The sequence below is a fragment of the Protomyctophum parallelum genome (assembly GCF_964188405.1).
Source record: "Protomyctophum parallelum genome assembly, chromosome: 20".
NCBI classification, from domain to species: Eukaryota; Metazoa; Chordata; class Actinopteri; order Myctophiformes; family Myctophidae; genus Protomyctophum; species Protomyctophum parallelum.
Window position 1 is genome coordinate 12,842,848 of NC_139718.1, and position 27,780 is coordinate 12,870,627.

General features: G+C 45.0%; 1 protein-coding gene across 1 annotated transcript in view; it reads left to right on the top strand.

Moving 5' to 3' along the window:
• kif26ab (kinesin family member 26Ab) overlaps positions 1 to 27,780 on the top strand; it is an 82,828-nt gene that overhangs the window by 21,117 nt on the left and 33,931 nt on the right. The window contains exons 3-4 of the mRNA XM_083792166.1: positions 12,069 to 12,530; positions 18,189 to 18,424. Coding sequence (XP_083648292.1) covers positions 12,069 to 12,530; positions 18,189 to 18,424 — 698 coding nt within the window. The remainder of the gene's footprint in view (positions 1 to 12,068; positions 12,531 to 18,188; positions 18,425 to 27,780) is intronic.

Here is a 27,780-nt window from a genome sequence, read left to right on the forward strand (position 1 = left end):
GCATCCCTAGACCCAATTTACAGCACACACGTGATTGTGAGTATTTGTGTGTGTGCGCGCGCATGTGTGTGTGCGTGCGTGCGTGTCTGCAATGCATGCGCTTATGCATTCATACAGTATGTAATGTGTACATGTCAGGTCATTACCAAATACATTTTTAGGTTTTCAGCTTCATGAGCCTTGATGTAGTGTGTGATTCGGCCGTACATGATGTAATAGCGCCAAACTCCCAGCTCCCACTCCAGTGTTCTGCATGAAATTAGTAGAACAAAGTGATCAGCGCTGGAATGCATAAACAGGAACACCCTGGGCCTGAACATGATGCTATATCTGGCTAAACCCCCTGTTCTTCTGGAGTCATAAATATATAAAAGATATATTACTCTGCATCATGGTGAATGGAGTAGAGGCTGGCTGCTGTAGTCTGGAGAGCTCTTCCTCTGCTTGACTGAGGATTGTTATTTCACTGCTTTGTTCCTCAGGCTCTTACGTGCAGTAAAAAGTCTTACATCAGAACAGAACTCATGTAGAGACAGACTGAGACAAAATAAATGCCATTGTACCCTTGAGCAAAAGGTATAAATCGGGCCCCAGAATCATGCTTCGGTTTGCCATGTTCCATTTTGAATGCTGTACAGGTGTGCTTGCTGTGCACGTGCACCAAAATAGCCCACAAGCTCACACAACATGTCGCAATGCGACAGGTAGATTGGCTATTTCCGCAGTGGGACACTGTCTTAGGCCAAATTATAAATCAGGCTTTGTTAGTGTGTTTCTGTGTGTCACAGCCAATAAGCTCTGTGACATAAGGGACGTGGTGAGCCCGGGAGTAGGCAACAACAGCCTGCATTCCAAATACAAAGCTGCCAACAACTCCAAGGCTATGGTGTTGTGATGAGAGACGATGATGACTGCCATGTCTTTGTTTGTCTGCCCACGTTTTCATGTCCATGAGGTGAGAAGAGAGCACTTTTGTAAAGCTGTAATTTGCTCTGCAGAAGTAGGCCCGACGATCATATTACTACCTTCGTGTGATCCTGTGATCGAGATTTGTCCAAACCTCTGAGCGCATGTAAAGTCTCGTTCAGACAGGTCGGTCCATGGTCTGCAAAGTCTCAATAAATACACTTAATTAATCTGCTCTCTCCTGTTTCTGACTGAAGGTGTCTGAGAATCAACGTGAAAGATTTTCTTCATTATTTATTTCTGTATAATGTCCAGAATCACAAATAGTGTATTGAAAAGGTTCGATGTGTGTTTGCAATTAAACCAAAGGCAAATCTGCATACCCTCAGTTTATATATTATATAAATACCTCTCCCCCCCCCCCCCCCTCTCTCTCTCTCTCTCTCTGTCTCTCTCTCTCTTTTTCTCTCTCTCTCTATACGCACTGTGTATAAAAGCTCAGTGTACATTTTACTCGTGCACAATACAGTTGTACACTCTCAGAGTCTGCATTTTACTGTGTTTTTAGCAGAAACATATGTCCATGTCTTTCAAACTAGCCCAAACTAATCACTTCCAGCTCATTTAAATGTTAAGTGAAATGCTTGATTGGCCTCAAGGCCACGTTTGCACTATTCCATTCTTCCTACAAGACAAAGTGGCAAAATGTGCATACAAACCGCTCTCGATAAGCAATGCATTCTCTGACTCAAAATGAACATTCTTTGCAGATTAGTGCTAGCTAGTCTTACCAGGCCAGACAGTTAAGCCTGCCCTACACCCTTATCTTTCTGAGATTGAATTCACTGTCGTCTAGACTCTAGACATCTCAATTAGCACAAAAAAACCAACAACAAAATACTGGTTATTAACAGCAGTGCTTATCTCAATAAATACTACCAGCGACTGGTCCTCCTAGATGGACAGTTTCCCATTAATAGTTCGCTCCTTTGCCAAAAGACCCAAACTGATGTTTACATTTATTTGCCATAATTGTGCTCTCTGAGAATCCATTGGGATGGTAATGGTTGTCTTTCATGATTAATTAATATTTCCCCCAGTCTCTGCCATACCTATGATGTCACACAAGGTTGGTTCTGTCACTTGCAACTCTGTTGTTCCATTGTTCTGCTCACACGCAGCAGCTTCGTGGAGACACAAAGGATGTCACTCTCAGAGATAATGCACTGCTGGCAGGGAGGAGATGGAACTGGAAGGCAGAGCAACCCCTCACCTTGGCTCAGCGAGAATTGTGCCCTGCTTTGTGAGCAGTGACAAAATGAGAGACACTATAACCGTTGGTTTCCAATGCCACCGGCACCGGCGCTTGTTTATGCCATAATCTCTTCATTGTTAAAACCTTTAGTCAGTTAGTGTGTCGTTCTCATATCAGTCTGGCAAATGGGTTTTAAAGAGGAAACGGTGATATTCAGTTAAAAAAAAAACCTTTTAATCGACAATAAGCGCTTACTGTGCCTAATTATATGTGCCACCTTCAGAACAACTCTATAGCATAAGCGTATATCCTCCTGGTAGAGAGAAAGAGGGTGCCTGAAACTCATGCAACATTTAAAAAAAGTTGAATATTTATCCGCATGGCAGTATGCCAGCATAATTACCGTGCCGTCCATTCCACAGGGGGAGGTGAAGAGAATAATTGTAGTATAGGATACTCAACATTTCACCTCGTCGTCACTTTCATGCAGCTCTTTTCTGACAGCAGGGAGTGGCGATGATGAGGAAATATTTATTTTTCACACAGTCACCACTGTCTTCCATGAATGAATTTGTGCCATTGTAATAAACTGAAGGTGATTCAAGACAATTGTTTACACGTATTTGTACTGACTGTATGTTGTTGCTAACATTCACAGAAAATGGCTAATTTACAAGCTTAGTGTGTTGCAACACATTGTGAGCTTGTAGAATAGATACTTTTCGATTGGTGTAGACTCTAGAGGCTAAAGAGGAGGGGGGGCAGTCAGTAGTCAACAAATTATGTTAGGTAATTATATAGATAAAATGATACAGTCCGATAGTGCAGGTGATGTGTAGCGGGAAATGTTTCCCATGCTGGGGATAGATCTGCATAATGCCTTATGCAACTCTCTGTATGACTCTCTGTATGACTCACTCCCTTTGCATTTTTATTCAATAATTATCCATTCACTTGTGTATTTCAGTGTTTGCTTATGCCGCAGTTTATGAAATGCGGGTTACTTCCTATAACCTTCAGCAGTTGTATTTTTTTCTCCCCAAACCAATTGCAGAAAGGGAGTGTTCCTCCAAATCCTTCACTAGAACAGAACCACCTAAAAAATGGAGTTCAAGATGTGGGACAGGTCAGAGAGGCAGGTGGCCTTCATCACTCTATGTATGTAGACTGATTGGGGAAATTAATGAAGTACATTTGGCCTGTAGCTATTGTATCTTTCTGCATTCTCCTCTTTGCCTGTAAATGAAACTGGAGTGGGCTTTCAACAAGTGCCAGTGCATGGCACAGAATACTGATTGTTTGAATTAGGGCACATATGCTGCACGCCGGTAAAAAGGATGTTGTAAGTGAATGGAACAGCGTTGCCCACCCCTCACTATAACAACTCCCCTTGGCAAGTGGATGTATTTTGGTGAAACGTGACAGCTGTGAACCTTTTGCATTCTTCATGCACATGACAGAACACAATAACACATTTAGAGGAAAAAGAAGAGGAGGGGTGGACTCTAGGGCATTCACTTCTAGTCATTTAGTTGACGAGTTGCCTAGTTTACTAGTCGACTAGTTGTTTAACTACCTATTAAAGTATGTAACAAAAAAATATTTGTACATTTAAAAACTGTGTGTACATTGTTGACTATAACTACTACTATCTACCTGATCTTGAGGCCTACATTTTTTTCCTTTTTTCTTATCAACTAGTCAACTAGTGGATTTACTAGTCGTAGTTGCTTAATGCCCTAGTGGACTCCTATAATTCTCGCTACTTTTCATTAAGTGTTTGCTTCTAGTTAATGTTCACCCTCTTTCACTTTCTCAACCTCCCTCCTCACTTACCCTCCCTTCACCTGGAAAGCTTACAGAGGCACCTGGCTCCTGCTTTCACCAGCTTGTCTGTTGAATTTTTCATTATTTACTCATTCAAGTTTTTGTTTCAGCAAAACCACCAACTGGCGGGGTGGGAAAAAAGATGATACCTTGAGAGTTTTCTACAGTAGGAGCTGGAAATCAGCCACATACTAATTAGAGAGTGCACACTAGTTGGAGAAAGAAGGCATAAACATAATCCTCTGCCTCCCCCAGTAAGATCAGCTGCAGTATGTAACCTCTGCTGGCTGCCTTGCCTGACTTTCTCCGCAGCGGTTGTAGCCAAGTGAGGGGTAGATTTCTTGGGGAGACAGAATCCTTCTGTGTAATCCTTCTACAACTTAATCGACCGATTCAGCTGTCCGTTATTGACACATGATGGATTTTTCCCCAACTATACTTAATGAGAAAAGTTGGGATGGAGAATCGCTGCTGTGGTGTGCTCTGCAACACTCACCACAACCACAGTGAAACTATAACTCCTATAATTGATTAGAAGTGGATATGACTAATTAAAAGCCCCAAACTAAAGTAGCGACTGTGTGGCATAATTTGGAGTTTGACATTTCCAATTATCTGTCACTATAGTCAGTGGTAAAAACTGAGAGTTGTAGAAGAGTATTGATTTGTCTGTGTGAAGTTTATTTTTTCTATTAAGGTGAATGATTGATATGTTTACCACTAGGTTTATGATGAAGATGTCTCCCTAGCACTTTGTAGAAGTCCCTCACTCTCTGTCTGGGGAGAGTGTGGGCGTTGGGCCTTCCACTCCCGGGCGCTTGCTGGAGTGGGCAGTGGGGAGGGAGGCGGGGCGGGGGAGGGAGGCGAATGAATGTCTGTCTAAACAGTCTGAAGGGACCTTGTTTTCTTTGTTTGCGCGAGTGAACAGGAAGAGGTAATTAACTGGCCAAGTGGCGAAAGGCTGGAGTGATAGATGGGTGAGATGTAAAGAGACAGATGGACACACAAGGGGCGAGAGTGTGTAGTGTGTGTGTGTGTGTGTGTGTGTGTGTGTGTGTGTGTGTGTGTGTGTGTGTGTGTGTGTGTGTGTGTGTGTGTGCGTGTGTGCGTGTGCATGCGCGCACGCACTCACACACAAATGCACACAATTCTCGCCCATTTCGCCCTCCTTACTTTGTATGATTACATTGGTGCCTTAAAGGTCTATATTATTTATCCTTCCTCGGAGAAGAGGAAGTGACAAATGGTTCAGCCAAGGAGGTGGAGGGGGGAGTGACACATCATTATGTGAGGTCATTTGATGACACCGGGGCTCTGGGTTGTTTGGCAGAGATCCAGCAGTGACTTCTATGTTTAACCTGGATGACAGAATGACCGTGGATAGACAGTGACTGTGACATATGTTTTCATAAATGACAGCAGAAGGAGTATATGGGTTGTTTTTTCAATTTAGCATGAATTGCAGTGTTTACTGTACAAGGAATCTGAAATCAGTGTTTTTTAGCTTTTCTGGGACAAGCGTTCAGTTAAAATAGCAGAAATCTTCATAACGTGCTGCAAAGTCTCATCTTGTAGATCAGCTATTTTTCATAGAGAGTATAGAGCTGGGGGACCCCCGTTTATATAATGGGGTTTAAGTCATGGTTAACGCAAAATAGGATTAAAATAGTTAAAATGCAGGTGAGAACAGAATTAGTTAGGGAAGGTAGATGAAGTGTGATTGTAGGGAATAACAGTGAGGATGGGTGAAGCCATCTTGCCTTGAGAGTGAGACTGTGCGGTGAAGCCTATTTTGCATTTCTGCAGCAGCTTGCTGTCAGTCAGAGGCAGTCAGGGACAAGTCACAATGCTGGTTGCACAGGAGAGCCCAGCCTCTACTACTGCAACGCATACAGTACAAGTCTTCAGTCTTCTGTCATGTAATGGAATACTATTGCAAGACATTGATGCACCACTTTAAACTCAGGTAAATATCTGACTGCAGAATTTGATGGTTAAATGTGTTATTGTGATTGATGCCATTGATGTGAATCAGTTTTTAATTTTTTTGCAAGATTAGCAAAAACTGCAAACATTACTGTAACTCATCTCTGTAAAAATAAAAAGTTACTCTAAATAATTATATAATGGAACATTCAAAGTTGGTAAGAAATATCACTGTGAATGTTGTTTCACTCTGGGTTTCTATGTTTTAAATTGGTTCATAGCCTGTGATACAAAAGTCTAAATTACATCATGGGCATTAAGCAGGCAGAAGCGCGTCAAGTTATTAGAATGCTCCAATAACAGATCCTGGGTAATGCCACCTATACAGCCCACTGTTTTAGCACAACAAACAACATCTGCATTTAGTGATGTTAACTCTTATTCAGCAAGTTTTCTCTGTGAGCCTTGTATTTTTTGGGAAAGCCTAAATAACTGTTTATTTAACCACATGAACTTTAGGATCCTCTTCTGGGGCAAACATTCAGAGAAAATTGCAGATCTACAAGCTCATAAGTTACGCATCTGACTGCAACGTGTTGTGAGCATGTAGATCGGCCATTTTCGGCATCTAGATTCAGTGTACAAGGGGAAAGATTTGTGAACCCTGGTCAACTACTGTAGGGTTTGAGACGAGTACTTGTGTCAAATCTACACTGCAGACATCTGTTTGATGTGATTTGGTCAGTGGCCCTATTTAGTTCTCCAAACTGGGGGCGTCCACTCCTCACAGAGGTAAATAGCATGCTTGTGTGATATCCTGAGTCATTGTCTTCTCTGCCTCCAAGCAGGCAGTGGTTAAACTTAATGGCCTGTGTCCCAGATCCACTGATGGCCGTCTCGGCACTAAAAGCTCTAACCTGATATCTCATCAGATCTATGAGTCAGCCAGTGTGCTGCCGAGGCTGTCCAGCGACCCACTGCTCCAGGGGAAGTGGGTTGAGTTAGCTCACTCAGAGGGCAGTCTGGTGGACCCACTGCTCCAGGGGAAGTGGGTTGAGTTAGCTCACTCAGAAGGCAGTCTGGTGGACCCACTGCTCCAGGGGAAGTGGGTTGAGTTAGCTCACTCAGAGGGCAGTCTGGTGGTCGGTGTGGTAGACTTTGTGGGGAGACTTGAGAAAGAGAAGGGCAGGGGGGGGGGGGGAGGATTATACCACTGGATCTGTGCTTTTATCCTGGGAATGTAATCTGGTCTAATGCCCTGTGGTCACCCAGGGCAAGGCTAGCAGCTGTGCTCATTTTTCTCTAGTCTGCCTGTCAGGGTGAACCAGGGCAGGCTACCTGTGGGAAAGGAGGGCTGGTAGAACGAAGCTCTCGTCTGCACCCCATATCTGGACTAGACTTCTATGGTTTATTGGGGGGGGGGGGGGGTCTTGAAGGGTGATCTCTATGAGACCCATGGGGCGGTGAGGTAGAGGCCAACAGTGTCAGAGGTCAAGTAAACAAAGGTGGCTCCGTCTCATCCTAGTTGGGAAGTGAGGGAAGAGAAAGCTGAGAGTTGTGAGTCCTAAAAGGCCAGCGAATTTTGGCAGCTGCTGTGTGGTCTTGATTTTTTTTTAAATATATACAAGGAATGCTGTCATAGGAAGTAATGACTAGTGAGGTATTGTAATGTGGTAGTGGTTGAGAACAAAGTTTAGTGTGGACTGTGGAGAGATATAAAGCAGCGTGTTGTTCCACTGACTCATAGTAGGGAAACTGCTGCCCCCCCATAACCCCAACCACTACATCAATACCAGAGAAAGCTGTGAAAAGGGAAGGAAGGAATGGAAGAGTGAGTGAACAATTTATGTAATTTGAAAGCCAACTCTCTGGTGTTCTTGTTTTATTGCATGATCACAGAAATGTTCAGAGGAGCTGATTCGTGGTGAAGGTCACCGCTCTATCTGATTGGCGTTATAGCTAAACGCTTACAGAAACACAATGACAATTAGGATTTATTGTGGGCCTGAGCTGTTGGAATAACCTTTCAACTGACATTCACGTTACAGAAAAACAAATCACACTAACCAGGAGACCTTTGAGCGGCAACAAAAAAAAACCCTGATAAAGCACCAAACATCAAGCTGTGCCAGAATTGTCTCAATTTTCATTCATAGTTGCACAGCGCACACTGATAATAATTTCAATATTTGCTACTTCCAAGTTCCAACACTGGCGGGTCACTGGGAGCCTGCATGCCTGGGAAATGTCTGTTTGGCTTAACTGGAATAGAAAAAGTGGTTTCCCAGAGTATTTTACTTTTAATGGAGCGTGCCTAAAAGTGTCTCTGCTAGCGTGGGGCCTCATGCATTTCAAATCACTATGACCTCCTCCCGATTTAAGCATGCTTGGCTGTATCCGGCCTGGTGCTCCACAGCAGAGCGACATCAAACGCTGAATGCAGACACGGTCGGAGGGTGGTTTTCCTTTGTCTGGTTGCAGTGGAGGTGCGTTCAAAGCAAAGGAGGGGATAAACGGGGTGTGGTTTGAGGATCATCTCTGTTTGACTTTGCCTGGCTCTGTTTGTACCCCCCAAAGAAGCGATGGGGTGAAGAACTCACACACATCTTTCTCCCCCGTGTGTCCATGTAAGTGGTTACAGCTCGTTTCCATCAGCCCCAGGGCTCTGGTCTTCAGTGGTGACACCCTCATCCATCCTGTTAGAAAGACAGTCGGACACTTAGCTTGCTGGACTGGTTCCCTCTCCTGCTGGTGCTCTGGTTCTCATCATAGTTGGTGAGTTTATAGAAACGGCTGATTCTACAGCCAGCAATCTCTCTCACTTTCTCTCTCTCTAATTCTCTCTCTCTCTCTCTCTCTCTCTCTCTCTCTCTCTCTCTCCATCGCTCTCCCTGAGCACCTCCTTTCCATAATAAGGCTGCGGGATCCGGCTTCATTTGTCCCCAGAGTTTAACAAAGATCTTTGCTGACAGGCGGTATAAACTAACACAACCACCCACCAACGTTCACGCGAGGGCCACTCCAACCAGCCTCGCTCCACCCCTCAACCTGTCTCTCTTTGTCTCTAACAGATAGACACACAAATGCATGTGCTCACTCTTCTCTCTCCACTGCATCAGTTATATTCTCCCTACCCAAAGCTCAGAGTGCTCGTGTTGAAAAGCTCAGCCATCTTATATACTTCGAACAACAATGGTCAGAGAGGCAGCGCCTTGAAGTCGCTCCACATCTCGCTGTACACAGGAATGCTTTGAACGCTTGCATTGTGTTGATGAAACAAGGCTACTGTTAACAGCTACTTGCACCTGTCAGTAATAGATCACATGGATAATAAAAGAAACAATATGGCTCTTGGGTGTGGTGCGTTCATGCGTTGTGCGTTTCATGTTTTCCAGTTTTATGTTTGACGAAACCTCTAGGGAACAGAGGATTTCTACAACCATTACATGTGAATGCCATTTCTCTGAGTGATATGTGAAATAACACGTTTCAACCATTATGTGTGACAATGGATTAACAGCATCATATCATGGACAGTGTTCTGCATGGTTTTTCCGTCGTCATCATCATCATCATCATCATCATCATGACTGTCAGTAGCCTTGCGGCACTGACCCCTCTTTCACTCGGTGGGGCATAAAGCGAATAGGCACCTTCACAAGAGAAGGCTACTCTAACCTCCAGATCCCTAAAAGGACAGCAGATGGCCTCAGCTTTGTGTTGCTTTTTTATTAGCTCTCCTAAATCAACACCTAACAATGCATGGAGAGAGGTACAGAAGTACAGCCTGGACCGATACGGAAGGGGGGATTGATTTCCTCTTCCTCTGGCCTGAGGTCTGAGGTGGGCACGTCGGAGGGTTGAGAAGTATGAGGAATGATGGAAGGTTATGACTCTCTTCATCTTTCCAAAAAATAAAGCCAGACTGAACCATGTAACTATTAGGCTGTTTCCTTTCTCTCTCTCTTCCACTGATTTCTCTCCCAATTCATCACAGACTTATATATGCCTAATTTGTACTTCGTCGTACAATGTGTCACTTGCCAACAATCTTATTATCGGCGAGCGACAAAGTATAGATCAGGGTTTTGTGAAAATCTGGAGCATCTTCTGTTGTGCATAAACATCTGGCAGTGAAACATCACACTCACGTGTACCAATATCTGGCAGCATTAGATATAATTCCTTGAATCTCTTCGGTATTTATATACTGTAAGCCTCTTACATTGAAATGCAATGCACCATCATACTGTATATGGTATAGCTATAAGAAGATAAATTGTACTTGTGTGTCTGCCATTAGCCAACATGGCTGTGGGGTTTTCTTCATTCTGAGCGTGTTTGGCGTTCTTCCTTGCATCCTGTCCGTGCCTGCCCAAGTGTAAAGTAAGTAGCCTATATAGTCGATCATTAACCACAACCTCTTGGCGGTATGAGGAGATTGGGTTGATTTAATGTCAGGTCAAAAGTGAAGGTCCAATCACGGTTCTCTATACCTGAATGTCTGCTATAACACTTAACACATGGCTGAACCTGCCTGGAGATGATACAGAAATCACAGAGAGATGGCCAGCAGTCAAGGTTGACTGAGTGTAATTCAATCTCTTATCTTATTTCTGTTCTCATGTGAAAATCAGGCGTGGCGGCTCGTTCAATCAGTGGTTTTCTGTAGGATGATGCTAAATGTTGCATGATCATTGTGGTGGACTGCTATAGTGATGGCAGCTGGAAGGTCAGCTAAAAGTCCTTGTATTGAACTGCTGTCATAGATTTAGAGTCCCCTGTCTGTCTATGCGGGCCCTAAGTCCATTGGACTGGCTTTATTAAGTGGCACCGCATTAACCCACTGTGGATTGTTGTTTGCCCACTGTCTCACTCTTCTTGATCACCTCTGAGGATCCACAGAGCGAAGGCCTCGTAAACATTTATGTATGGGCTGTGGGCTTCTGTCTTAAGGCACTAGAACCCCTTTATGCCTCTTAAGAGACAGTGGTGTGCTCGCATGCATGTGACCACGAGAGACAGAGACTATAATATAGTCTGTGTGCATAATTTGTGTGTTCATGCAAACGTGTTCATCTTAAGTTGTGTGCCTATACCGCACTTAAGTGTGTGAGATAAGAAATGATTTGAATAGTAATGGTTTGGTAGAGAGAGGCTGACAGCCATTTTGTCCTCTGCATGCCTTCCAGCAGGCAATACTGTAGTTATTTTCTCACTGGTGGCCTTGTCATAATGTTTTCATGCTGGGACATATGATATCTAAATAGTATGTCCTCAGCTGTTGTCTTCTATCCGTGTCCCTCCCTGGCTGTGACACAGGCACCCCGGGGAGAGACTCCCAAGAGATTTACAGAAAGGACAATGCCCTGCTTGTCACCCTTTCTAAAATCGCTGAGCTCTGCACGACTGTCTTCATTCTTTATGAAGATTTACTTTTGACATTTTAAGGCTTTATTACAAATATGTCAGTGTAGAGAGACAGTAAACCAAGGGTAGAGAGAAGAGAGACATGTTGGACAAGACAGAGGTCAGATTTGACGCCTGTCTGACCACATGCCCACTAACTGCCTGAGCCACCAGGCACTGCAGGTACCCGCCAACTTTCTCAATTCTGAAGGGATATAAACAGCTTTACAAATTATATAAAAGATACAGTATGTAGTGTTTGAGTTTCTGTTCTCAAGGAATGCCTAAAACTCTGCCACTAATCGCCCCTCAGTCCCATTTTCATCTCATGTCCTCAGTTGTTCAGCCTTGTCGTTGTGTGGCTTCTTGTTTGGTCTCGGGTCACTAACGGCCTCCGTGAAATGAGCACATGCCTGAGGGCCCTGAACAGCAGTCTCTGGTTGCAGGGCAGGCGAGGTAGCTCAGTCTAAACAAACTGTTGTCCTGCGGAGGACGTGGAGGAAGTGCTTAAGTCAGGGAGTGAGGGTCCCAGAGGGACGTCGGGGGACCACACCACTCGCTGACCCACTGACATGCCTGGAAAATGTGAACAGTCAGGAAATTCTTCCAGCGATACGATATATCACTGACTCCACAATGTTGCACGCATATGGATTGTTGTATTGCACATGGTGATAATTTTGTGTGTGTGTGTGTGTGTGTGTGTGTGTGTGTCTGTGTGTGCGTGTGCGTGTTTACTCGGCAGGACCCAGGATATGCCGCCTTCATCTTTGAGCAGATCGTTGTCCCTGGGTGCCATGATGCTGGTGGTGTCGCCTGCTGCCCGGTGTGCTCCACGCCCCTCCGCCAACTGAGACAGGAGGCGCTGCAGACACTCCACGCCCCCGCGCTCTCCCTCAGCCCGGACATGCCCGCGCCGCCCACCACCTCCCTCCCGGGGCAGCTTCCCAGGTCCAACGCCCCCGCAAAGCAGCTGTCGAAAGGCCACGCCCATCATGTCCACACCCACGTCTTGCCTGGAGGCGATCGGCGCAGGGGCCTCGGGTGGCCGCACGGCTCCGCGGGGCCCAAAGCCAGCGTTCAGGTGACTGTGGGAGGAGGGCAGCTCACCGGGGCCCTCGGCTCAGTGACCATCCAGGCCCAGCAGTACCTGGAGGGAATGTGGAGCATTTCCAGAGTCAACAATTTCCTCCCTCAGCCCAGCCCGGTAAATGTTTTAATTTGTATTTTTTTCCCCCAGAGTATGGTTATCATCACTTGAGGATGAGGATTATTATGATGCAATGAATGAATGAATGAATGAATGAATGAATGAATGAATGAATGAATGAATGAATGAACAAACGAACGAACGAACAAATTCATTCATTCATTCAGCATCATCAGTTACTATATAAACAGGGTTAAGAAATGATGAGGTTTTACCGTATTTATTTTTTAAGAGTTCAACAAAATATACAGTTTAACAACAAATTGAAGAGGACATTTATACTCATTGAATACAGTTGCATACTGAGGTGAATCATCTTCATTTGTCCAGGGCTAATGTGAGTTTCCATCTTGAGGATAAATTGAAGATAATTCCATGAAATATAGATGTGGATACCCTCTGTTGTCCTACATGCCTGTCTTTAAGTGCTCGTCAGGTCGTGTCATGTCAATAGATACGCTACATTTCAGCCCTTCAGAGAGACCTGAGCCTCCAGAGGTTTTCTGTGTCAAAACTCTGCATGAGTGCTGACCTCTCATTCCTCAGTAGTCAAGGAGCCTGGGTGAGCTAAGGTCAGGGGTCAGCGCAGCACTAATCTTCTGACCTCCTCCTCAAGGGCATTTTAAATGACCACCCCACGGCGTCTCCATAACTTCTTTCTCATGTGGGATAATAACGGTTAGTCACTGCTTTGTTTGATGTGTCACAGGCTGTGGAGAGTTCTGAGTGCCTCCCCTGGTGATGTGGGATTTAATGACTAATCATGCTGTACCACCAGCAACGCACTAATTCATTTATTGGCACACTGATACAATTTTGTTTCATTCTTCTTGCCAATAGAGACCCAGAACCATAGTAACATGCTAAGCCTCATTTTCATTATAACCTAATGTTTTTCTTACGCTAATCAAAGGTGTGCTGTTTTCTGACTAATCTCCTCTTGCCATGAGAGGGACATCTGGTCGTAGACCTGGCTTTGACACGCCACTAGGCCATTCTACACCCGACAGACTCGGTGTACAGAACAAACTCTCCAATCATTTCAGCAGGTGTGCTACTGCAGTGCTAACCTTTCTTCATCGGAAATGTTGAGCAGGTCCTCAATTACAGTACATTCTATATTTTTCATCTCTGTGCCAGGCAAGTAAAGACTGCAATCCATTATGGGCTTTGCTAGTGTTATTCCTTCTTTTCTGCTCGAAAATTTAAAACAGATTTTCACTTTTTTAATGTCAACAAGTGCCGTTAGAGCCAGTTTATGGGAGGCCACCAAAAGCTTTTAACAGCATGTGTGCAATCTAGGGCAAATGAAAGGGCCTGGCATAAAAGGCAGAGACTTGACTTGTGTTCCCCATCTATGTGTCTAAAGGCAATTAGTGGCGTTCGGTGCTAGGATGCATTGCTCAATGCCACATAGCTGAGGCTGGGGCCTCTTCTGAGAGGGAGAAATGTCCCTTTAGGATATGGAGTTACTTGCAAACACTGCAGAATTGTGCCTTGTGTTATTTTCTAAAGCCAGTTTCTTTCATTAAAACCAGATCCTTCAGAATGACAAAAACCCACACCATCCCTGTCAGACTGGGAGTTCTGCAGTTGCCGGAAGGCAAGAGCTTTTAATTCACGATTCCCACTTGATTTCTTGTTGTTGAGACAAAAGAGTGGAGATGGCCTCTGTTAGACAGCAATTCTACAGTGTGTCAACCTCCTCTGTGCTGCAGAGCCTGGGGGCGCTCCCATGCAAAGACCAGTACAGGGCTCTCATTCGAGAAATAATTAGCTGGCACTTCGGATGATATTTTGTGCTATTTTAAATACCAGTGGAATAACAGTATCTTGTTCCCTCTCAACAGAAGGGATTGACTGAAACACTTTTGGATTTGATTGCCTCAAATGGCTGAGACAGCACGGTGCATTTCTCTCTCAGAGGCTGTCTGTCTGCTTTAGGTCTGCCGAGAACTCCAGATCTCCAGTATTTGTTTTACCTGACAGAGCATCACCCAAGCATCTGTTAACATCCCACTTCACCATTGTTCATAAAATGCCTAGTGCCGGTGTTGAACAGCTCAGAGGCCTTCAGGTAATGCAGACTGTCATGATGTGCAGTGTGAGCTATTGCCTAAACCAAACACACTCAAAATGGTTAATTGATGGACTCGAATCCCCCTCTGCTCTGCAAAAATCCACCACCACCACATGTGCATTAATCTGCAAACACAAAGTGCTCTTTCTTGACCCCAGGGATTGGGTTGGTGGCCCATTGGTGGCCTGCTAGACTGATACCAATTTGACTTGGCTGCTGCCTGCCTCATAAACAGTGCAGCTGGGCACACATGGCATTGTGCCACCAAGGGTAGAAGGATACAGGATGGAGAAAGTAAGAAAGAAAAAATAAACAAAGACAGCCCTTCCCATTCTTGCCAAATTATTAAACCATTCCTGTTGAATCTTTTTACAAGTATTTGTATTAATACCAACTGGTAATATACAGTATACCATACATGCTATATATCCTAAATATAGGGAGCTAAATGTCATTGCCCTATGACATTTTTTTATTGAGCGTTTTGTCCATTTCTCACTTGGACGGACCCAGCGGTTATCATCACTGTCAGAAGTCGATATTCTCTATACTTGGTTTCTATTGGTTGCCAAGACCAGCCGAGCATGACAGCCCAGATTAACGGTGCCTATTTCACCTCAGAGGTAATAGTCTGTCCACCAGTGGGATCAAAGGTCAGCTGGGAGCCCTACAACGTTCAGCCTCTGAAAAGAGAAAGGTTTGTTGGTGGGAACTGGTAATGTAGCCTTCCGTTATTGACTGGAGATTTCATGAGAAGCTCCCTCTCTCTCTCTCTCTCTCTCTGTCATCCTCCTTTTTCCTCTTCTTCTATCTTCTAGCAAACCAAGGCACACAGATCAGGAAGTGAGGGCTGAGGGTTAAAGGGTGGATGTGTGAGGACTCGTGGCTCTGCAGACACACAGCCTAATTACCTGACCAGGGGATAGATGGTGCTATTCAGCTTCAGCCAGAGTCATCTGAGATCCAAAGACTGCAGAGAGCAACTAGGCCGAGGGGCTTAAGTCCTGAGTCTCCATCCTACGGGGAATACTCTTTGACAGGCCTCTTGATGTGCTTAGGGGAGTAGGGGAGTGTGTGTGTGTGTGTGTGTGTGTGTGTGTGTGTGTGTGTGTGTGTGTGTGTGTGTGTGTGTGTGTGTGTGTTTGAGCTGCTTATCCGATTCAACCCCCCCCTCCCACCTAACTTCCGCTGAACAGCGTTCACTGCACGCTCCTGAAACCTGCTGCTCCTTCGTGTTAAATCTGACACCGTGCGTTGGCTCAGACGGTGACAGCATTTTGATTAGGCATCCAGATAGGCTTCTCATGCGGGCATGTGAAGTGCTCGAGATGTTTCGTGCCAAATTGAGATGGGTACACGTCCATGCTATGTGTCTATAGGTTCCTCGCCTGCCATGGACACCCACATGGTGTCGTTAGGTTAGCCGCTCTGGTGACAGCGTGAAAAGAATATGGCTCATTTCACTTTGAAACCCACGTTCTCCATCATGTACTTCACCAGTCATAACCTCTGACACTACAGCCAATCACAGCTACTGATGATCCACTCAATCATCACTGTGGAATTTCATGACAGGAGAGAGGTAGTGCTAAAATAAGCTTGTTAACAGAATGTGAAATATTGGGAATTGAATTTCCAATTCATTCATCCATTCATTCAGAACATGATGTCTGTGTAGAGTCAGAAACACTTCGTATTTAAGTTTACCGTCCTGTGCTGTAGACTAACATGGGAGCCTTATTTCATAGTCAGAAGCTGTGTTGAAATCAATAAATGCCACACAGCACCAGGTCAACATAAAGTGATGTCTTGAGTCTATTCAGAACATCCCATAAGATCACACCCTCAGGTCAATGTTTGTCACAAGACAGCCCTAATCGCATGACAGTCAGCCTTATGCACATCACGATTGGAAGGCAGTAAGGCACTTAATGTACATAATTGGAAATGATTCCACACCATTCTTTGACAAATTGTCAGAGACAGTTTGTTGTGCGATGATGTTTTGACTTCCCTCTGTATGTAGAGATCACTGTAACAGTGGCCTGTTGAGCCACGTACAGTATAGCCAAGGCCACTGTCATGTGAATGCCAGAATGTATGTATATATATGTACATGTCCTTACGTTTTGATGAATAGCATTCACATGTCAGCCGTGGTGTATAAATAGTTCAGCTGTCAGCCGCCACTGACAAATGGCAAATACTGCAGGGCCCCCCACACTTTATAAAAAGATTGTAAATGATGTTATTTTAGTTGCCAAACATGAATCTAAGGCAAACACTGAGGTAGTAAATATGCAGAGGGCCTGAATTGTGTTGACGGAATCCCGTTAAACACCATGTTGTACTCAACCTGAGGCTGCTGCTGGTTACACAATGTGCATGTGTCAATGACGGTGTTATAAATGTTACGGCTAACATTTTCTTTTATATTTCATGTACAACATGTACAACCAGTTCTTTGGCAGCATTATTGATAATGCCCTATTGGATAGAGTAGACCGTTGACAGGAATGAGGATTAAGCCGTTATTGTTATTGTTACTGCAGTTCAAATATACGAGTTTAAAGAGTGAATGTGAATCCTATCGTTCTATTGTAAGGTGGACTTGTGAAAATATTACATAACATTTTCTTAAGTATTCTCTCTGAAAGAGCTTGCTCTCTTGGCACTGGAAAAACGACACCATCTTAATCTGAGAGTAATTAAGGTCTTGAGACACACAATCGTGTTTTTAAGTGTTTTTACAAGTTTCCACGATTCACACATCCAGGTTCAAAATTGGCAAAGTAGCCTTTAAACATTTTGGATCTGGTTGGATCTCTCAGTGCTCCCTCTACTGGACTGTAGAGAGATTAGTGTGAACTTCCTTGGCACCAGCTGAGCCTGCATGCCCCATCTTTCTCCAACTTCATAGCCCCTTAGACCCGGTGGGGCAGCAGAAAAGTTCATCCAGTTCAGCCAATCATCACCTAACCCAGTTCGCCCCATTGGCAATCTTGTTCTGTCTCTTCTGAGTTTGTGTTTTGTTTTGCTACAGCTGAAACAGCTCGCAAACACGAAGAAACAAGTCTTAACACACTGTTTTTGATTGATTAGAGTAGATTTGCCTCTGTACAGTAGTTGGTCCTCCTCTGCAGAAGGCTCTTAGCTGCACCTACAGTAGCATGAATCAAGCTGCGGACTAACATCTCTCATAGAGGATAAGTAAAATGCCAAATTAGCTGCTGATATATATATATATATATTATATACATACACAGTCAGCGAGTGATTTAATGACTAATTAGATGTGTGTTATCACTTAATTACTGTTCAGCCAAAGCATCCTCCAGTGTGTTGCCAGAATCAATGAGCAGTGCACACAGTCCATGCCGTTCCTGTGGGGAGCTTGCTGCTGATGTGGAGACTTGCTGACTCCATTTCTAACTGGTGCTGGCTTCTGCAGCTGCCTTCCCATCTGTAGCATTTCTGCTACAGAGAGGGAGTGAATGAGAATAAAGAAAGTAAATGGACTGGAATGGCGTGTAAGTCATAGCTGTGGTCTTATCTCTGCATCTTTGTGTCAACAGGTCCAGGGTTTGATGGGGGAGACAGAAAGGGACGTCACAGCCTCTGAGGCCTCTCTCACCACTACCACCACTGCCACCAGTACAACGAACACGTGTCTGACACCCTGCCGACAGAGAACCTCCAGCCAACTGGGACAGTGTGTGACCCCAACCACCACTATTTCCACCTCCTCTTCCTCCTCAGCCTCCTCCGCATCAGCACAGAGTGCTTCGGCAGCAGCCTCTTTCTTCATCAGGTAAGCACCTCCTCCCGTATCCCCTTTCCGGTTCACAACCTCCGAAAGGGAAAGCGTTATTTGATCGAGCTGTCATATTGTTCAAATGTCTGATTCTGTAGTATGTGTGTGTGTGTGTGTGCACTTGCCGACCCTGCACATGTGCACCCACATGTATGTCCGTGTGTACTGTTGGCGCCGTTTGTATGCCATGCTGAAGACAAGATGTGCATGGGTGGACTCGTCTTCACGTGGCTGCTGAAGGTCATGGTTCATGATCATAACCATCATGAGGGACAGCTATTCCATAGAGATATTATCCTTGACATGGTTGAATTATGGCGTGCCTTTAAGATACGCACCATCATGGGACTTAATGAACCTTCAGCTAAAGGCGCCAGTGGCCATGAATGGGTAATGGAATTACATAATCCGATGTGAAGAGGGCGTGCCTCACCGAGAGTCCTAGGTGAGAGACAGGAGTTCCATGTTTTTGAGGGGCACTATACAGCTTTTGTCCCCACACGTCTCAATATGAGGGGCACTATACAGCTTTTGTCCCCACACGTCTCAATATGAGGGGCACTATACAGCTTTTGTCCCGGCCCACACGTCTCAATATGAGGGGCACTATACAGCTTTTGTCCCCACACGTCTCAATATGAGGGGCACTATACAGCTTTTGTCCCCACACGTCTCAATATGAGGGGCACTATACAGCTTTTGTCCCCACACGTCTCAATATGAGGGGCACTATACAGCTTTTGTCCCCACACGTCTCAATATGAGGGGCACTATACAGCTTTTGTCCCCACACGTCTCAATATTTGCCATTGACAATGAAAGGAGAAATTAGGTCAAAACTAGAAAAAGTGCCCTTCCGGGCACAGGTCTCCACCAGGTTATCCACAGATCCGTGCAGTTAGAGGTAAAAACACTTTTCGGCCAGTTATAGCGCCACCTTGAGGCTGAGTTGAAATTGTTCATGTGGCATTTCGTCCTCGGCCTAGTGGGAATGTGGGTGCACAATTTCACGGAAATCACGCGATGTGTTCATGATTTGCAGCATTTTGTTTGAAACTGAGCACTCCTGTGAACTTTGGAAGCCAATCTTAACCAATCAGGATGGAGTCTGATAAATCTGAAAGACCCGTTTCGTTGAATGGCTCTAGAGAGACTGTGTACCAATTTGCGTGATGTTTGGACAAAATCTGTAGGTGTACTGTGCAAAAACTTGTTTTGCACAAAGCGACCTCCTGGTGGCGCTATAACAGGCCGTTCTGGAAATTTTGGGGCAGAGGTTCATGGTTGGCATCCAGGGAGTGTGTGTGCAAAATATGGCATCGACCGGGTTAACGGTGGCCGAGATTAGCTGTTCACGGACACACGGACGGACGGACGGACGGACGGACGGACACGCGGACGGACGGAGTGCAAAACATACTCTCCCCACATGCCTTCGGCCTGGTGGAGACAATTAATGTCTGCCAAATATGACGTACATTTTGTCGTCTCGATATTTGCCATTGACAATGAAAAGAGAAATGAGATCAAATGTCCGCCAAATATGATGTAAATTAAAAAAAACTTTTTATTAACAGAAAAGTACAATTCAATATAAGGTCTGCTAAGAGGATTTAAACCCAAGAAAGCCTATGGCTTGTTTCCAATGGGGTCCTTCATACTCAATTCATCGAAACATTTAATGACATACAATATATAGTACTATGCAAAGACATCATATGAAATATACGGTTAGAAATTAAATATAATATGTACAGTAAAGTCTTTGACTTTTTACTGGGGCCAGTTTCAAATAGCAGCCGCCCATAAATGCTCTTTGAGAGCGGTTTGGTAAAAGAGTAGAGCAGGGATTCACATTCTTTTACGACGTTTGTAGGGCGTTCCACATTTTTGTGGCATAGAAGGAGAACGAACACCTTGTTTGAGCCAAATCTGGGTTGAACATGATCAGTGGAGCTCCCTCTGGTGTTGTGATTGAGGACGGCATTGACATTTAGGAAGTAGTTTGTCTTTGTGGTCTAACGTATCTTTTTAGACCAGGCCCGTTGCAAGCTGCTGTACTACAGAATGAGTAGCTGCAGTGCATCCACGGCAGATATTTTGTAGGCTACTGTATGTCTTGCAGACCATTCATTCAGCCAACACATTCAGTACATTTTCTCAGCTCCAATTTGCCCTGGTATTTTTGATTCCGCAGAGAATACCTTGTCCACGTCGGGCGGCCCGATTGCTGGTGTGTAAATGTGCGAGAATGTCATTGATGGATTCCCTGGCAGGTTGGGCAGTGCATACATTCCTGCCTACTGTCTGTACTCCCAGAGGAGCGCTGTGCCGTAATGAGTGGCAGCCTATAAGAATGATGCATTGGACCACTGCAGCATCACACCCTGGGAGAGAGAGGAGTCCAGGGAAGGGATGTTTGTGCAGTGTGACAGGAAATCTACGGGGAATAGCTAAGCAGCTCGGATTTCTACAGATATACCCAAATAGAGTTGTGTCTCATCAAACTTTTAACCGGGTCGTGGTGTAGCAGTGGATGTGTGGGGCCTCTCCCTTGGAGAGGGATCATTCCAGATCTTCCTCTATATATGTCACTTCCTGTGTATGTCACTTCCTCTGGGAAGAGCCGCAGGTCAGGCCTGAACAACGGAGAGGTGTGACCCAATAGAGCACAGGGTTAATTTCAGACACTGATTTATTAGTTCTGATGTTTTCTTTGGACCCAAACTCAAAAAGAGTTGGATACAGAGCAGTCCTTGGTGTGCCGGTGAGGGCTCAACGCGACGGTGAAAGAGAGGGAGGTGGACTTGTTTTTTCCCCCCCGTTTCAAGTCCTGGTGGGATAGAAGGGCAGGAGGTGGAAGTTGTGACGGGTTCCACCTTTTCGTTTCATCCCAAAGATCATTCCCTGCCAAGAATGTGGTGTTTTGCTTGGCCAGGAGAAGCACGGCTTTTACGGGGGCCCGGCTTTAAACAGCATTGCATACCACAGATATAGGGTGGTGGAGATGCACTGCATTGCTTGATTAGAAGCACACCTACTTCCTAAGCCGGTGCAGCTGTTCTGAAATAAATATCACCATCGTAATCATCATCACCATCATCGTCTGTGTGCCACTGCTGGTTGAGGGTTACACTCTGGAGGACTGTAGTAAGAAAGGGAACAAGACGGTACCTCAGTTACACATGGTAGCCTACCTGAGTTAGGCCTACAGTATTTACTATTTACACATACTGTGTAGTACCTGAGGGAAGATATAAAGGTGCGTGAAGCGAGCATGGTATACTGTACATGATACTTCCATAGCGCCAGTGTATTGACCTCATCTCTTATAGGCCGTCTCACTGGCGTCGGTGATCAGCCCCATGAGTGTAGTGTCATCGGCGTACTTAATGACTAGTAGCATGACTAGTAGCATTACTGTATGTCTTTGCTTTGTGTAAAAAAAAATGTTTCTGTCTTTTTTGCTCAGTATATGTACTTTTTGTCCTATTTTCTTTTACTTATCATTTGTTTCTTTTCACTTTTTTTTTTTTTTTTTGGTTTTAATAAAATAAATAAATTCTAATTCTATATTGTAAATGTGTAAGTAATATAAAGGGTGAGGTTCCCATACCGTTCCCGTACCTCCCGTTAGTCCGACATGCATGGCCAATTAAGACACATGCGTGGTCGGTTAAGACACATGCGTGGCCGGTTAAGACACATGCGTGGTCGGTTAAGACACATGCGTGGCCGGTTAAGACACATGTGTGGTCGGTTAAGACACATGCATGGTCGGTTAAGACACATGCGTGGCCGGTTAAGACTCATACGTGGTCGGTTAAGACACATGTGTGGTCGGTTAAGACTCATACGTGGTCGGTTAAGACACATGCGTGGTCGGTTAAGACACATGCGTGGTCGGTTAAGACTCATACGTGGTCGGTTAAGACACATGCGTGGTCGGTTAAGACACATGCGTGGCCGGTTAAGACTCATACGTGGTCGGTTAAGACACATGCGTGGTCGGTTAAGACACACGCGTGGTCGGTTAAGACACATGCGTGGCCGGTTAAGACTCATATGTGGCTGGTTAAGACTAGTAGCATTACTGTATGTCTTTGCTTTGTGTAAAAAAAAATGTTTCTGTCTTTTTTGCTCAGTATATGTACTTTTTTGTCCTATTTTCTTTTACTTATCATTTGTTTCTTTTCTCTTTTTTTTTTTTTTTTTGGTTTTAATAAAATAAATAAATTCTAATTCTATATTGTAAATGTGTAAGTAATATAAAGGGTGAGGTTCCCATACCGTTCCCGTACCTCCCGTTAGTCCGACATGCATGGCCAATTAAGACACATGCGTGGTCGGTTAAGACACATGCGTGGCCGGTTAAGACACATGCGTGGTCGGTTAAGACACATGCGTGGCCGGTTAAGACACATGTGTGGTCGGTTAAGACACATGCATGGTCGGTTAAGACACATGCGTGGCCGGTTAAGACTCATACGTGGTCGGTTAAGACACATGTGTGGTCGGTTAAGACTCATACGTGGTCGGTTAAGACACATGCGTGGTCGGTTAAGACACATGCTTGGCCGGTTAAGACTCATACGTGGTCGGTTAAGACACATGCGTGGTCGGTTAAGACACACGCGTGGTCGGTTAAGACACATGCGTGGCCGGTTAAGACTCATATGTGGCTGGTTAAGACTGAGGTTAGGGTTATGGTTTGGGGGTGTTAGTATTGGGTTGGAGGTAGGAACAATGACATGTTACCCTCGTATAAGCCCCCTAGGGTTTCTTATCTGACCAACAACTAACTGTCAACTCTCCTGTGGAATGAACTAGCATATTATGCATCATGTATACATATTCTGTTGTGCAAAATCAAATAAATCAATGATGACATTGCAGCCGTACGTTGTCATACAGTCATGTCAGTCACATAGCCCTGGGGTGCCCGGTATTGCAACAATGAGATGGAGCTGACCTGTTCTGACATTCCATATGTTAAGCCTCCCTTTTGACTGATACCTGTCCATTCAAACTCTACACCCCAAAGTCATTTGCTCAGCCGCGCCTGGCAGCCGGCGAAAACTAAAGTTCTCAATAGGCCTGAAAAGTTAGACCCGGCCCACCTGGGCTCTAACTGGGCTGACCAGAGCCTGGCCTTACGACCGTAATTAGCACACACATTTTACGCCCTAACCAGCCCTAAAACATAAATTTCCCAGACCTTTTGAGGTCGCTTCTCGCCTTCAGGTCATCTTACTGGTTAACCTACTGTTGGTTGACATTAATGTTTACGGCGCTTCCTCTGACCTTGTACTTTGTAATTCACTCTGAAAAAGCATCGTCTATGCCTAAAATGTAATTGTGATGGATTGGAGAGCAGTCAAATTGCTGCACTTTTGCATTTTAGGACTGATTGAAACTCATTAGTGATTAGTGTTTCTTTTCATTCTCTGAAGATACAATTAGTGTGTGTGTGTGTGTGTGTGTGTGTGTGTGTGTGTGTGTGTGTGTGTGTGTGTGTGTGTGTGTGTGTGTGTGTGTGTGTGTGTGTGTGTGTGTGTGTGTGTGTGTGTGTGTGTGTGTGTGTGTGTAAATCCTGAGAGCCTCGTGCATAGATGCAGAGCGACCTTCTTCTTCCCCTGCTGGAGTGCAGGAAGTCCCTAAGACACTTGTCTGACATTCGCTAACAGTGTTCCACTCAGAGATGAAATTCTAATTAGAATACAATTAGTTATGTGCTGAGTGGAAAGAAAAAGAAGATGATGAACAAAAAATATTTCATTGGGTTTTCTTTTCCCACTAGAAAAACAAGTCATCCGTTCAACTGTTTTAAAGAACATTTTATTTGTGATTAATTTAAGATGTCCACTCAGTTGTAAAATCATCTTTTTATAAATGAGGATTTGATAACCGAAACCCTCGTGTCACTACTTCTCTCCTAGTTCACCCAGTGGTTGGCTCTGTTCCCTGCCAGGCTGCCAGCCAGGGGGAAATGATTTAAATGAGCCCTTTTTATATCTCTGGTCCCTGGATCCACAAACCATATCTCTCTTCGCCTGAGTGAAAAGATGTCCATTCTAGGCAGTATTACAACCTGTATTTAAACATGTTACCAGTTTATAGTAGACTTTCAGCTTCAAAATTCTCCATTCATCCTGGAGGCTTTGTTTTTGGTCTCAGGCATCATGTAAATTCTTCTGAAACAAAGCTGACTCTGGCTCAATAATGAGCAAGACAGACTGTAATGTAGCATGTGACAGGAAGGGTTAAGGGTCGGGAGTAGAGTGGTGTGTGTGTGTGTGTGTGTGTGTGTGTGTGTGTGTGTGTGTGTGTGTGTGTGTGTGTGTGTGTGTGTGTGTGTGTGTGTGTGTGTGTGTGTGTGTGTGTGTGTGCGTGTGTGTGTGTGTGTGCGTGTGTGTGCGTGTGCGCGTGCGTGCATGCGACCCGTGCGTGTGCCTGCCTGTGTCAGAGTAATAAACAGAGGGGTGTATGTTCAACTGGCTAGCACATTGAACACTGATTGCCTTGTGACAGAGCATATGATTAGTGTATTGACACTCGCTAAATAATGAAACAGGCAGTGCTAAAAGCAGGGCTCCCACTGTGTGGCGCAACACCACCTCGCAGTTCCCTCTCCTCCATCCATGTCGTCCATTAACACCTGCTGATTAGAATGGAGAGGTGCATTCAGTTGTCTTTTACCCAGTCCAGGGCCAGCCACATGGTGTCTGTAGTGACACCTGCCTCCATCTTCCCTCGTGGATGCTCAGTTTGTACTGTAGTACTCTCTGTCTGTCTGTCTGTCTGTCTGTCTGTCTGTCTGTCTGTCTGTCTGTCTGTCTGTCTGTCTGTCTGTCTGTCTGTCTGTCTGGTGTCTACACAAAGCAGCAGCAGAGTAGACCTGCTTGAAGATCAGAAGAATAATGTATCCCTTGGCCACGGGAGTATTCCCCTTTGGATGAGCGGGATGTGTCTTGGTGTTCTGTGCTGGAAACTGCAGGTGGTTACATGTGTGTGACCGAATGAGGGATTGCTAGTCGCTTTGCGTGTCTTACACAAAGACAGGCAGATATATCATTATCTCTGTTTAGACTATTTAGATAAATGCTATTTGCAGTATGTTATGTTTACTTGTTGAGAGAGGCTAAGTGCTCTATGTTATTTAGATAGAAGCCAGGTTTTGCTAGGTCTACTTGCTACTATGGTTACTTTGTAGCACATACTTATCTTGTTAGCACTCTCCTCAACTACTTTTCATTATAGGCATATAATGCAAAAGAAACTTGCTGACATGTTGTGAGCTTGTAGATCTGCTATTTTCTGTATTTCTAATAGGGTGGAATTATATGGTGTTAAAAGAGCTAACTCTGTCTGCTGTTGGTTGGTCCTTTCGGCTGTTCCCTTCAGGGGTCGCCACAGCGAGTCATCTGCCTCCATCTCACCCTATCCTCTGCCTCCTCTACTCTCACACCAACTAACTTCATGTCCTGCAGAAGGAGGAGAGGACACTGGAGCAGCACAGACATTTAAACCTTTTATTAGGTGCTAATATACAAGAAAACGACTAACGTTTCAACCTTTGCGGTCTTCATCAGACTCATGCTATAACTTCATGTCCTCTTCCACTATTCATAAAGCCCTAAAATGGCAAAATAAATACATAAATAATATATCTAAACAATATCTAAACAATCAACATGGGAAAACAAAACACAAAGGGATGCGTAGAAGTGGGAGTGCATGGCAGGGATGGCATGCAGGTTGGTAGGACTAGGACGCAGGCAGGGGCAGGTCCGACAGCTGTTTGTTGGAATCCTGCCCTGGAGGAGAGTCGGAGGAAGTGGCTTTATGGCCACACAGCCCTGCAGCTGCTGGCCAGGTGAGTGTTGCTGCAATAATGACTGTGATTGTGGGGTAAAGAGTTCTCCTGTAATTGTGGCTAGGCCATTCATTTAGCTTGTGGTTTGCTGCAACACTCAGCGCGCCACTTTTGTGTGCCACTCCACGCCACTCTCCGTGGCATGCACCTATAGGCTGTCATGGAAGTAACCATGGAAACAAGTCTTTAGCTTTGCAAAAAAAAAAAAAAAGAACATGTTAGCCAATTTTCTGTTAAAAGTGGAGATTGGGGCAGGAAATTAAAAGAGGCCCTTTTTCTGTTCACTAGAAGACCATAATTTAGATAAGGGACTGACAAGTGCATGCTCGGTAATGATGTGGCCAGCGTGTTCCCAAGAGAAAACAGCGATTTACTGCCTGTTCCCATGACGGCTAACACATGGTGGATGACTTACTGAAACCTATTGTCTTGTCTATATGAGAGTATAAGCTGTGATTGTTTATGGAGTTTCGACGAGGAACTCCACCATCGAGCCCTTCCTGTTTGTTTGTAGAGGAGGAGGAGGAGGAGTATGTTGCCAGGGGAGGGGTGTGTGTGTGTGTGTGTGTGTGTGTGTGTGTGTGTGTGTGTGTGTGTGTGTGTGTGTGTGTGTGTGTGTGTGTGTGTGTGTGTGTGTGTGTGTGTGTGTGTGTGTGTGTGTGTGTGTGTGTGTGTGTGTGTGTGTGTGTGTGTGTGTGTGTGTGTGTGTGTGTGAAAGAGAGGGGGGGCAGCCACCACACCGCTGACCGCCTCCATTCACTCCAGTTAAGCCTGGTAACAGAGAAGGGAGGTGGGGAAAAAAAAACAGGTCAATGCTTGTGTTTGGCTGGACAGGCAGTGAGTGACAGCGCTGATGCTCTGTCGGTGACGAAGTGGCAGGGCTGATTAAATGCTGAGTGGAGGTTATCTGCAGAGCAGAGCGGCACTGGGCCGGGGCCGGCTTTGGATGTGGGATAAAGACACAACACAGGGTGCTATAGCTGTAGCCGGCCTGGACACTAGCAGCACACAGACACTCATACAGCAGGTCTGTAGCCGGACAGGACACTAGCAGCACACAGACACTCATACAGCAGGCATGCTTGGACTGATGCTGCACTCTGTCAGCATCGGGAGCACGAGGTCTGGACCTACAGAGGGAAATATCGGTCACACTACCATGGGAATCAAGTAAGTTGCTTAGTGCAGGATGGCAGGAAACAAACAGCCAGTTCACACGGGTTGCATGCATACAGTACAGCTATGTGCATGTTTGCGATTCCACTCAAGAGCTCCAGTGTTTCTATGTTTTTTTTTTTTTTTTTTTTTTTTTTTGCGGCTTACGCCTTTTATTGATTTTTTAAGGGACAGATAGTAGGCTGACAGGAAACGGGGGAGAGATGGGGGGATGACATGCGGTAAAGGCCGTGTCGGGTCCGGGAGTCGAACCCGCGGCACACCGCGACTGGATCACCAGTCCGGTGCCCAGACCGTTACG